This window comes from Sinocyclocheilus rhinocerous, unplaced genomic scaffold (genome assembly GCF_001515625.1).
Source record: "Sinocyclocheilus rhinocerous isolate Xijiao unplaced genomic scaffold, SAMN03320098_v1.1 scaffold506, whole genome shotgun sequence".
Taxonomy (NCBI): domain Eukaryota; kingdom Metazoa; phylum Chordata; class Actinopteri; order Cypriniformes; family Cyprinidae; genus Sinocyclocheilus; species Sinocyclocheilus rhinocerous.
In genome coordinates, this window is record NW_015647040.1 from 714,179 (window position 1) to 727,767 (window position 13,589).

Here is a 13,589-nt window from a genome sequence, read left to right on the forward strand (position 1 = left end):
AGAAGTCTAGGATCGGCACTGTATATTATTATTATTTAGATTTCATTTCAGCAAACTGTCTTAAATCTGATGGCTGAATTCTGGTTTAGACGAGGAAGGCGGCCACCATCGAGCGTCGCTGACTCTTATGAATGAAGAGCGCTTAATGAATGGAGCTCGTAGCAGACGTCATCTCCATTGTGACGTCGCGATCCTTTTATGGAGCGCGCGTCTGAAGCCCATTCATAAAACGGAAAGAGAAGAGCCTGTGGTAGTAAAGCTCTCAGGAGGGTGACACAACATTACACTGCGCACTGGCAACGCTGGATTTGACGTATTGTTGTTATTAAACCACCATTTGACCTTGACCAGTCCCCGTCGGAGGAGGAAAATGGTCACAATGGACGAACTTTGTGAAATGGATTGCAGCGTTTTGAAGAGGTTGATGAAGGACGACAGTGCGAAATGTCTGCTTTTGGACTGCAGGTCGTTTCTGGCGTTCAGCGCCGGTCACCTCCGCGGTGCTGTAAATATTCGCTGTAACACGATAGTTCGGAGGCGAGCGAAAGGCTCCGTGAGTTTGGACCAGATTCTGTCCGGTGATGATGAAGCGAGAGCCCGTCTGAAATCAGGGCTGTACTCCGCCGTGATCTTGTACGATGAGCGGACCTCCGATACAAACACTATGAAAGACGACAGCACAATCACCCTGGTACATAACGCTTTGTGTAGGGATACGTTTAGGACAGAAGTCTATCTGCTAAAAGGTAATTCAAATCTACGCTACACAAAAATCTATTGCGCTTTTGTATTTCTTAACGCAACTGTAGCCTACTATCTGAAAGAATGCTGCCGTGTTCTGATAAAATATCTGTTTTCATTGTGGTCATCGGAGCTCTAAGATAATGATGTAATGTAGATTCATGCCATTTTCTCTGCTGGACAGTCCAGTTTAAGATAGTTGCTGTTTTTTGGAACACTCTGGTCTAAGCTTGTCCAGGCTGGTTATTCGCTGCGTGACCAGTTAACATGTTCCAACTTGACCACCTTGAGCTAGTATGACCAATTAGAAACTAGCCCCAATGTTCTGAAGAAACCTGGATCATGACAATAATTTTCATCTGTTTCTAATTTTAGTTATTTTACACACCAACTATTTAATATGCTTCACATTTCTTCTATAGAGATTCATGCATTTTATTATTTAGTAGGCCTTTTACATTGTGTTAAATGTATTCAAAATGTCATAAATGTATGGCTTGTCCGAAAAGAGTGCGACCTCAATAAAACAATGAAATCATTCCATTCAAGTATAAATTAGGGGAAATTAAATTCATTTGCCTGATCTTAGATTGCTGGTTCTAAAAACCCCTGTAAACAGCCAACAGCCCAATTAACCAGCTTTCTTTAAGCAGGAGACCGTTTGAGCAAATGTATCGAAAATATATTTTTTTTTCACTTTCTAGGAGGCTACGACAGATTTTCCACACAGTATCCCGATTACTGTTTGAAAACCAAAACACTGGCAGTATCCAGCCCTCAGTCGAGTGTGGAGAGCAGCTGCATCTCCTGCAGAACTCCACAGCATGACCAGGTAACTACATTAGCAGCAGTGTATACTTTGAGGTCAGCTAATGGGCAGCATTGTGTAACATTAAACGTCCTGTTGACTGCTGTCCATCCGCTGCTCTTTCCGGCTGATTTGGCAGTGCTTTAGAGTGCGTTCGTCCGGCCTTCCTCTGTGATAGGGGGTGTATTGTGTCAGACACTCCAGAATGCTTCAGTGTTGATTCCCACATCGATCATTTCCTGTCTCTACAGCTTGTTAAGCAGGCCACCGATGACATAACAGTGGGCCAAATCAATATGCATTTCCAGAATAAATAAACTGGACGTTATTAGCATGACCTTTTTATAACAAACAGAGGTGTAAGTGGTTTGATGCTGTAGTCTGCTGCAATGCTTTTGATAATTTATTGCTAGAGACCTGTGATTTCATGAATATAATGACAAATGAATAAAACCATTTATCTTTTAATTAATAAATACATTTATTATTATTATTATTTACATGTATTTAATATTCATTATTCAAATTTTTTGTCACTTTTTTATTACAGGGTGGCCCTGTGGAAATCCTCCCCTTTTTATTTCTTGGCAGTGCCCTCCATGCATCTAAAAAGGACATGCTAGATCATATGGGCATTTCTGCTCTATTGAATGTATCTTCAAATTGTCCGAACCATTTTGAAGGGGATTACCAGTATAAGTGTATCCCGGTGGAAGACAACCATAAGGAGGACATCAGCTCTTGGTTCATCGAAGCCATTGAATTTATAGGTATGGTCATTATTATATTAAATTATTATATATATAATGCGTATATTTTTTTTAAATTATATATAGATTTGTTTGATTTTGTAAATTGGGGTTTGGATGGTTAGGGTAGGTGTACTCGTAAAGGTGTAAATTAGTCTTGGTTGTTATGGCTCCTTTCAACTGCAAATGATGTGCAATTCATCAGCAATTAAAACGATGATCTGCATTGCAGAGCTTTTACAAGAATTACACCCTCCTTTTTAGTCTCGCATCCATTTCAACAGCTTCAACATCTTGGCCATCTATGCATGTAGCATGAAGAATATGTTTGAATGTGTTTTGACGTAAAGAGTTCTTTGATAAATGCGATGATGAGAATTGAAGTCCGTGTGTCATAGGTGCAAAATACGTGATGAATTCTGTGGTATGGGTGGGTCTTCCTCATAAAAGGGTTTCCGTGACTGAGCGAGGGGGTGGGGGATCCTGTATATCCAATTTCAGCTCAGCATCCTCTGCACTAAAGCAAGGTCCCCAAGTAGGTTCACCGCATTTGATCGCACCATTCTCGATGTGTGTGTGTGTGTTTGTGTGCATGTTCTTGAATGTATGCGTCAGAGTGCAGAGCTTAGGGACCAGAGACTGACTCATCCTCCATTCAGGGGTGCCTTGATACTGGAGTTACCTCAGATCTGGGTGCGTATGGCTGTGCAAAGGCGTATACACAGACAGTAAAGTGCACAGGAAAAAGTAATCTGAGTAATGGTTGGATATACGTGCTTCCTCTCCCTTTGTACCATGGACATGCCACTTTTTTGTTAATTAGCAGCTCGTTAGTAATGGCAGCAGGTGCCTGTGTGGTGAATGGTGTGAAATCCACCCCAGAACATTTTGCTTGGGTGTTGAGTGTTTGTTGTCCAACTGTGGCTGTCAGCTTTGGGTGAATGTGTAATTTCCAGTTCTGTGTGTATTTCTAGATATGCATTGTCCTTATTATTGGTCGTTTTGAGTGGTAATAATACGTACAAATCACAGCTCATTGTACATAGCAAACTGTTAAACTGGCAACAGGGATATTATAGTCTTGAAAATGTTTTTTATTACCTATTTTTTTGTATTAAGTTTTATTTTAGATTTGTTTGTACATTTAATTTGTATCTTTTTAAAAATGACTAGTTATTATATTAAACTGCGATTGGTTGTTTTGCATGTCAATCAGTCAGCCTCTTGTTTGATTGGATGGGCTTTTTGACGCAAGTGAGGCATGGAAGATAATTAAATCAGGCCATCCAAGGTCAATAGAAAATGAGAACACTTAAGTATTTTCTCTGTAAGGTAATAGTTTAATTAGTAATTTGGTCAACTTATATGCTTTCAATCTAGTTTTCTCTGTTTTGCAATCTCCTGTCCTGTTTCCTGCACCATTTACAGAGGTGACTCTACTAAATTTCAAGTGCAAATGTCAAAAAAAGATTGATTGGGTGTTTGCACTCTAAATTGAATGAGATAATAAACAATAGCAAGAAAGATGTTTTGTACTGAGTTCCCTTCGCAAGCTGCATGCAAAACCAAACATAACCTATGCCACGACCAGCATTGTTCGAGTCATGAAAAAATGTTTCATTTGATTCAAATGATTCGGTTCGTTTAATGAATAGTTAGTAAAAAAATTGGCAAAGTCAAGTTACTGTTTAAATCAGTCCGACAAATTGTTCACTGAATGAACTGTGTGAAAAAATGAAGAGCATGAGTCTCAAAATGACAAAAATGTAATAAGAAAATATAATAATAAAAATAAGAACAGCAATAATACAAATATATATTATTATTTTTAAATGCATATTAAAATGTGACTTCTGAACCTGCATCAAAATGTTGCGGGCGTCAGCTTCACAGTAAATGCACTAGGATGACTCATGTAACTAAACTCTCTGCTCTTTCCTCAGACTCCATCAAGGATTCCAATGGTCGTGTTCTGGTGCACTGTCAGGCTGGCATCTCACGGTCAGCCACTATCTGCCTGGCGTACCTGATGAAGAAGAAGCGTGTGCGCCTGGAAGAGGCCTTCGAGTTTGTTAAACAGCGGCGCAGTATCATCTCCCCCAACTTCAGCTTCATGGGTCAGCTACTGCAGTTCGAGTCTCAGGTGCTGGCCACTTCCTGTTCTGTAGAGGCCACCAGCCCTTCCGCCACTCTCGGGCCCAAGTCTTCCTCCACCCCCACATCGCCCTTCATCTTCAGCTTCCCAGTGTCAGTAGTGACGCACAGCCAGTCCAGCAGCCTCACCTACCTACAGAGTCCCATCACAACCTCACCAAGCTGCTGATACAGCGCAAGACTGAAAAAACTGCTCACGAACTCAAGAAAGGGTGAATTTTTCAGACGTTCTTCACTTGGCACAATCATGTGGTCGTTCCAGCTGAGCTGCACCTTTTTTTTTTTTTACGGCTTCACTGGTGACCCGTCCTCATCTAACTCACCCTGCAGTCTTCACCACACATTAATATCAGAAGAATTCATCGTAATATCCTGTGGGGACTGTTCATCTCCTTCATTTCCTGTGGTTCACTTCCAAAGACTTTGCGATTGGCCGGCAGGGCTGGTGGGAATGAAGAGCAGGAGGTCCTTCGACCCTGACAAGTTCTTCACATTGCGTCTGGACTTCCCATTGATCACTTCCTCTCACCGGCCTTCCTGAATTCCTTTAATAGAGACGATCGTGGCATTACCTTCGGCAGGAAGTGTCTTTCATCGAGTTGGTTTTGCATTTGTCAGTGCCTTGTACAGAGAAGGTACACAGACACTTTCACAAGACGCTTATGTCGCCTTTCTTTCAGACTGATCGCGAACAAGACATTCAAAGCATTTCAATCTGCAATACAGATCCGTTCCTGTCACAGATCAGAGCAATAACTTGATTCTCCTTCCTCCCAATCACCACCAAAGCACTGTATGGTCTGTTTTTTTGTATTTTGAAATGTGTATATATTGTGTGAAAATGATTTGAAACGTTTGGTTTTCTTTGGTAGTTTGTACTGAGGAGATCTTATGAATTATTTCTGCTGTATGCCTTCCCAACTATGACTTCCGCACAGAATGTTCTCATTAATAGACTATTTAACAAATAGTGTAGGATAAATCTGGGTTGTACACTGAACCTTTTTACACTGGAAGTTGGGAATGGGACGATTGGGAAGCCACTTTCCATTTGTTTTGTTTTTAATATTCCCCTTTGAAAAGCTCTGTGAGGGAAACATGCCTTGAAGAGTCCATATAGCAGCTGGTTTATGTGTGGGGACCTACTACTTTTTTAAAATGAGATTGTGGGTGCCTTTTATAGCACTTTTAAGTGATGTAAAATTGATTTGAGGTTTGTTTTGCACCTCGCCGGAATTGAAGTTGTAACCTGGCAGCGCTTCCCACTCTTTTTTGGCATGTTAAGTGGTTTGTCTGTCAAACACTGATGAGATGAATGCAATACTTTTTACTGTACTTGTGAAATGTTATTGTCTGATGACTAATGGCAATATCATACAGAGGGTTACGATTTTTTGAACTCTACCCTGTTCTGTTGTATTATATGTACATTTTATTTATCTCACAATTGTCATTAAATACAAACTCTGTTATTTAACCCTCTACCGCATGGTGTGGCCATATGGCAACATGGTCTTTGTGTTCATTTCCTTGCCACTGTCTCTTTAAGAGAACATTCTCGTTTTTTTTGTTGGAAAGAGAAGACCTTAGTTTAGCCAATGATGCGCTTTGGGTAAATGTGTGGCGTGATTAATTGTAGTATAGACGAAAAAAGCTACAGACGATGAATCATATTTTGCTGTATAGCAGTAGGCCTGTAAGTAATATTGCAATCATTTTGTAAAATGAATATAACATGAGCCATCTCATTATTTCTTACACGAACTAAAGAGAAGACAGAAAAGAATATCGCGCGCTATTGTGCAGCAGAAAATAATTAGTATTATATCTGATAAATGAGGGAAGGATTTTGAATAGATTGAAAAGAGGTTGTTTTTGAAGAGCCACAGCGCCTCCTAGCGTGTGTTCTGATTTCACGTCACCGTCAATTCTGACTCATAGAAACAAACCATCCTTCCCACTCATTTCCCGAGAAGTTCGCTGAAAAACATTGAAATAACAGCGGCTTCCTTGACCAGAATCCACATAACCCTCAGTGACACGCTGCAGCAAAACTGCAATACGTTGAAAGCAATTAATTTACATATATTTTCATTAAATGTTAAAATTATGCTGAATTAGAAACTGAAATGTTACATAGCAACAAGGCACACAATATGGTCACTGCTTATGGACCATTGTTGACTATTTGCGGTAATATTAAAAGCATTTTTTGTTACACATTTAGTACATAATTACATCATAGTCGTGAAGCCTTTAAATTATGTTTAATGTAGCCTAATGTGAAGTAAAAGTAATACGCGGCGCTCTGAGAAACGTTTAGGCCTTCTAGGATTGAACAGTTTTTTTTTAACCTGATAGTTCCAGGTTTTTCATTTTACTTAAAGGGGTCATATGATGCGATTTCATTTTTTCCTTTCTCTTTGGAGTGTTACAAGCCGGCACTGTAGGCCTCTATGGTCAGGTACTTTACAGGGGTTCAGTAAAGTACGTGGATGTTATTATTATTATGACTACGATGTAATTTTACAACAATTAAGGCCCAGCAGACTTACTTAAATTAAGCATATCACACACACACACACACACGAAAATAAAAAGTTTGTTTTTATTTTTCACATTTTTATTTTATTTTATAATTTTTTTAAACAAGCATTTAAAAAAATATTATCTGATATATTTAAATGATACATAATTTTTTTAAATAAAAAAAACAAAACAATGAAACTGAGTAAGAGTTCAGAAAGTGTGAGAAAAGACAGCAGACAGTATTAATGACATGTACTTTATTAACACCTTTTTACATGATTGAGGAGTGTTTGATTAGTCCGAAGATGGCTTATGGTAGACAAGCCGTTTCTGATTAAAGTTCACAGGAACATGGAAATGAAGTAAAAATACAGCTCAAAGAATTGAGAAATAGTTCAGGAGTTGGTCTCCCAAATATTGGCTTGGGGGGGAGCAGTGGACATGTCTGTGCTCATACTACTAAGAGAAGAAGAAAGGTCTGCTCTCTTTCTCTCTGGTTTGAACACACAGAATCCTGGAGTAAGGCAGATGACCTCCAGTACACAAGTCCAGAACCACAAACTACACCTGAGCAAAGCAACCAAACCATGAGACTTTCAGAGGTAGAGCCGCGTTCTTCATTTCATTCTGTAACATGAATGCGAGTCAGCCGAGCCTCTGATATCAGTAGTGTGTAACAGGAAAAGCGTTACGGAAACCCTCGTAAAAGAGGCGTTTCTCTGATGCCAGAGAAACAGGACTGGAATGAACACGACTGAGGAATTCTTGTGGTTGTGATCCAAAACATATCGAAAGCAAAAGCAGCGACTTCCAAAGCGAAGTCATTTGGTCGTCCAAAAATATAGAAGGAATGATCTGAAAACAAGAATTCCCACTTCCTTTACAGTACTAATAAAACCCACTCTGCATCAGTAAACAACATTAAAAGCTATACAAAGGCATTGTCCATTACACAACCTGTACATTACTGGACATTTTTTAAAATTAAACTTAAGACCTGCTTAAAAGTGCAAATTCTTTAAAAGATGCATTTTGGGCTATGGCAATGGAATGGGACATTCTGACCAGTATTCCTGTGCAAAGATATGTTAAAAAAAAAGGAATAAAAGCATACAATTTTTGCTATTTTGTGGTCAAAGGTCTTTTGAATAGTTCTGATTTCTGCATCAACATTCCTTTTGCTTTAAAACCCCTCTAAGGCTTTTCTTTAATAATGCATAAAGAAAATTAAAACCACAACAATGAGATTTTCAGGGTCTTCAGCTAACTTCAATAATGGAAAGGAGGATTGCTGAAATGTCAGGTCCCTTTGAGACGTGGTCCATTATTGTGAATCAAACAGATGAAAATACAACAGAAAGGTAATTAATCACAGTAATAGTAAAACCATTTCAAAGAAAGGAAGTTAATGCTTGAACAGTGTTAAATTGAATAGAATGATGGGGAAGAGGTCACTTGTTGTCTTTCACGGAGCAGGCGAGTCCTTTCGTTTAGCCCTGAAACAGCATTATGGCCGATATCCCGACCCTTGACCTGAAAAGGAAGGCCAGGACACGGCCAGCCAAGGCAACTCTTTCTTGTAAACACTCACAGGGACATAAATGGAGCCTAACTGCAAATTAAAGAGGCAGCGCAGAGGTTTATGGGTGAGCGGATGTGATTCCTATCATGTGAGGAGGCGTCTGTGGATGTGTGTGAGATGTTTGGGTAACAGTCTGAGCGTTTCGCAGGGCCGCCCGTGTGGACTAGGACTTCTGCTCCGCTTCTGCCGGGGATGGAGGTGTGCTGTCTGGCTTGATGATCTGGTATATGATGAGGTACTCTGGGAAGGCCTGCAAAAACACAGAGTTGGAAATGAACCAAATATCTACTACCTGAAAAAATGTGTTTGTTTTTGCCGTTGTTAAATATCTGAGCTCTCTCACCTGTTCCCCTCGGTAGATGACATATTCGGCGTAGGCTAACCCGTTGACGCTGGGACGGCCGATGACGGAATGATGCCCTGGAGGAGCGTGGGCCATCTTCATGGCACTGAACTGCAAGAAGGATTTACCCAGAGTCACCCGGCAAAACAGCAGCTGTCTGCAAACAGCACAATTTGCAATAAATAATAAGATAACATTATATTTGAATGAAATTATGAAAAAAAAAATATATAAAATAACAAATATAATTATATTTCATTATTTTCTCTCTCCACACACACACACACAAAACATTTTATTTTAATTACTAAATTACTATTGTATTTTACATTATATATAATTTATATTTTTCTATATTATATTTATATATATATGATACACACACAAATGACAAATACACACACGCACACACACACACACACACACTTATATATATATACACACGCATATAGAATACAATATAATTTATATTTATAAATTAATGTATAACTTATACACAATTACAGAGCACAATTACATTTGCAATAAATAAAATGATATAATTACATTTTAATAAAAAAATCACAGTACAATTTAAAATATAATAATTTATAATAACAATAATAATGAATAAAATATATATTAAATACGAATACCTATTAATTTTATTTAATAGGATCAAAACTTAAGTACAGTTTTATGTTTGTGTCAATAAATGATTACATAAAAGTACACAAGATCCATGGACAGTTTCAGAATAATTTGTAATGCAATAACATTTAAGAGTTGTAATAAATATTAATGAGTTTCATTAATTTTAAGGCATTTCATTTTATACTTTTGAGTAGTTTTGGGTCAACTTCATGTCCAGTGTTACATCCGGGTCCTAAATCTGAACTAGTTGAGAAGCACTGGTTTATATTATACACAGCACCATCAGCTGGTCATGTAGGGTAAGTGCTCCAGTATTTCATTCATAAGCAACCCATCAGATTCATATCAGAGCTAGTCTAGGATCTCTTGTAATTATCTTCAAGAGGAAGAAACAGATGTGTATGTACCTGTGACAGATGTAACAGGAGCGGTCTTTATGTGTGGGGCAGCCTGTCCCTCCTCCGATGCCGTACACATACTGGTTGCTTTTAGAGGAGTTCTCTGCAAAGTAAATCCCTGCTCCAAACATCCCCCCTATGTAAGCGTGCCTCTCATCAAACCCTTTATGAATGATGGCGTTGATGAACGGTGACCCTGTAGATTAAGAGAAAAAGGAAACTGATCATCCTTAGGTAAAAAAGCGGGAAACTGGAATTACATTCTTTGAAAGAAGCCTTTGAGTCAGAAATGGGGAAAAAAGGTTCTTTTGTAGATTAAACTTTCCCAAATAGCACTTCTGACAGGTCATTCATCTCGTGACAGTACCGTGAAAGAGCATGCGCTCGTTGTGATGGTTGTGGTTCTCGTCTGTGATCTCCTTCTGTCTGTGTGCGTAACGCTCCCTCAGCTTCTTGTTCACCACCTTTTGAATCTGTACCAACAATGAACAAAGTTCTGACATCAGCGCATACAGGATCAACAGACATTCAAACTATTAACTAATCAAAGATGTCTAGTATTAATGTAAATACTCATACTCACCTTCAGGATGTTGTATCTGCTGAAAACACCCCCAGCATTGCCACCATCCCTGTGCTCTCTGATCGTACTTTGCAGCTGTAAAACCAAAAAATTATATAAAACACAAATCATGTTACATTACGAAAAATGTAAGAACACACAGCCCTTCAATAGGACTTCAGTTTTATCACACAGTAAAATAATTAAATAAATAAAAAAAGTAAAATAATAAAATAAGACTACAAATAAGTTATATAAGACTTTCAAATTATAACAAACACTTCAATGTAATAAGATTAATTAAATAAAATAGTAAAATAAGATAACAAAGTTATAATTAGATTAAGTTATAATTTTCCATTGCATACTAAAGTAAAATGAAATAAGACAATAAATGATAACTTATTACACACAACAAGAATTAAAATACCAAATGAAATAAAATAGTAAAATAAGATTACATAATAAGTTATAACTTTTCACATAATAAAATAATATAACATAAGACTACAAATAAGTCTATCATTTATAACTTACATACTGAAATAAATTAAATACAATTAAAAAATAAAATTAGACCACAAATAAGTTACATACGAATATAAATAAGTTATAACTTATTGCATACTAAAATAAAATAAGACCACAAATAAGTTATAATTTGTAGCACACACCAAAACAAAATTCCTTAATAAAATAAGTCTACAAATAACTTATATAAGAGTTATAACGTTTACTGCACACTAACACTACAAATCACATTCCTTACAAAAAAACTATGATAAAAAAAAAATCAATTTAGTTGTTGTTTATGCATATGTCTAAATGTATCTAATTTATAGCGCCACCAGAAAAAATGATAAAATAAAAAGAAAGCCTAAAAAAGTATCTATACAAACTATTCAACCTCAGTAATTGACTGGTCAGTTTCTAGACAACTAGTTGTCCATCAGACCCATCCCTAACAGGTGCTATATATCATTTAGCTCTTACCAAACTCTTTATCTTAGCACAGATGAAATACTGACCAATCAGCTTTTAGAAGCAGAACTATTCATGGAATCATATGGTTTTATAATATGATCTGCTGATTTGGATTCCGCTCTCACCTCCTCCTCTACCGACTGAAACTCTTTGTCATCAGGGGCCAGGTCGATCAGCACCGTGCCCTGACTCGCACAGTGGAATGTCAGGTATGGGTTGGCACCTGTAATGGAAGCACACCAACACATAAAACTAGAAGGTACCTCAGTACGCTTTGTTTAGTCATGAACAGATGGTGTTTGAGAGAGATGCTGGAGTTGAACGCTTCTGGACTGACCTTTTTGACCGCCCAGCAGCCTCTCAGTGCCTTTGATGAGTTTGTGTCTGTGCCCGTAAGCGTTGATCCCAATCTCCTTGAGCTCCTCGTGCCCCATGTCAGCCAGCACATCCAGTGAAATCTAATCCAACAGATGAACACCAATCAGAATTAGGGAAGCCATAGTAGTCTGGAGGCACAACCAAGCACAAGATAAAGTTGTAATGAAAAATGGCATGAAGTGATTCATTTCAAGGCCAATTTCGACTCTGCTGCTTCTGAAACAGCCAACGGTGCAATTTTTTATTTTCTCAGCTTGTTGCAATGTGGAACTTCCTCCTACTGAGAAGATATACTCTGGATATTATCGCGTGTGACTCATAACACACAGAGTGATTATTACTGAATACGCCTCCTGCATGCAACACTCACACAAAAGCAAACACGCAGATGGCAATTCGCGCATGCTAGACTGAGGCAGGGAGCCGTTTGAGCCAGCGCGCGTCTTACAGAGAGCATTAATGTTTGGCCACACTGAACAAAGCATGTGAAACCATTTTGGACCTTGATGAATATGGACAAACAGATATGTTGTCACTTTTTTGTTTGTAAACTCTAAAATAAAAATAATACATTCAAAATGTTAAAATATAGGACCTTGCAGGTCAGAGATCAACAAATCTGAACTATGCAGCAAAATAAACACAGCTACTGTTCAAAAGTTTGGGGTCAGTAAGATTTTTTTTTATTATTAATATTTTACTCAGCAATTTGTAAAATAACAGTAAAGACATTCATAATGTTACAAAAGATTTCTATTTTTAAAGAAATGCTGATCTTTTGAACTTTCTATTCATCAAAGAAACCTGAAAAAGCTGTATTGCGGTTTCCACAAAAATATTAAGCAGCACAACTGTTTTCAACATTGATAATAAAGAAAGTGTTTCTTGAGCAGCAAATCAGCATATTAGAATGATTTCTGAAAGATCATGTGACACTGAAGATTGGAGTAATGATGCCATCACAGGCATCACATATTAAAATTGAAAACATTAACAATATTTTAAACCGTATTTTTTAATTGTAAATTGTATATATTTTAAACAGAAATATTTCAATATTCAATACTGTATTTCAATTTTACAGTTTTAGTGTATTTTTTTTATCAAATAAATGCAGCTTTGGTGAGCATAAGAGGTTTTAAAAAAACAACAACAACGAAAAAAAGTTTTAAACTTTGGAACTGTAGTGCATAAATTGAAGCGAAAGAAACAGTGTGACCATCCAATTGCCGCTGACTTTGCAGCAGCCTGTGTAATCTCAAACTCTCACACTCCAGTTCCAAGGCCCACTTATTGGCAATGCATCACATATATGATAGGTCTGTCAAAGACCATTAGCCCAGGAGCTGCCAACTGCTCTCTCTCTCTTTCTCTCTCTCGCTCTCTCAGAAAGCACTGTGCACTTCAATCGATAGGGCTCGCAGGACCGACCATTATGGCTGTGAAGGTGTGATGGCTGCAGCGGGAAAGATTCCATTTATTTCTCCTTTTCTTTCTCTCTCTCTTTAACTCTCTTGGCAAAGTTTTCATTTGTGGCAAAGCTGAAAAGGAACTGCAGGACTAGTGAAAAACCTTAAAAAAATAAATAAAATCAACTAGACGGCAAGTTAATAAAGTCTTAAGTACACTAGAATAAGTAAAACTTAAGGTAACGTGTGTGTGTGTGTGTGTGTGTGTGAGTATATATATATATATATATATATATATATATATATACAGTATATATAT

General features: G+C 37.7%; 2 protein-coding genes across 4 annotated transcripts in view; one reads left to right on the forward strand and one right to left on the reverse strand.

Annotated features, from left to right (window-relative positions):
* Positions 1 to 244: 244 nt before the first annotated feature.
* LOC107708543 (dual specificity protein phosphatase 4-like) lies at positions 245 to 5,928 on the forward strand. The gene is made up of 4 exons (XM_016512807.1): positions 245 to 746; positions 1,446 to 1,573; positions 2,100 to 2,319; positions 4,242 to 5,928. Exons 1-4 carry the CDS (start codon positions 371 to 373, stop codon positions 4,619 to 4,621), a joined length of 1,104 nt encoding a protein of 367 aa, XP_016368293.1. The 5' UTR covers positions 245 to 370; the 3' UTR covers positions 4,622 to 5,928.
* A 1,295-nt stretch (positions 5,929 to 7,223) lies between these two features.
* LOC107708542 (tankyrase-1) overlaps positions 7,224 to 13,589 on the reverse strand; it is a 76,112-nt gene continuing 69,746 nt past the window's right edge. For all 3 annotated transcript variants that reach the window (XM_016512805.1, XM_016512804.1, XM_016512806.1), the window contains 7 exons: positions 11,821 to 11,941; positions 11,609 to 11,706; positions 10,521 to 10,595; positions 10,305 to 10,410; positions 9,947 to 10,133; positions 8,907 to 9,063; positions 7,224 to 8,813 (listed from right to left, as the gene is read on the reverse strand). In XM_016512805.1, coding sequence (XP_016368291.1) covers positions 8,727 to 8,813; positions 8,907 to 9,063; positions 9,947 to 10,133; positions 10,305 to 10,410; positions 10,521 to 10,595; positions 11,609 to 11,706; positions 11,821 to 11,941 — 831 coding nt within the window. In that variant the 3' untranslated portion in view covers positions 7,224 to 8,726. The remainder of the gene's footprint in view (positions 8,814 to 8,906; positions 9,064 to 9,946; positions 10,134 to 10,304; positions 10,411 to 10,520; positions 10,596 to 11,608; positions 11,707 to 11,820; positions 11,942 to 13,589) is intronic.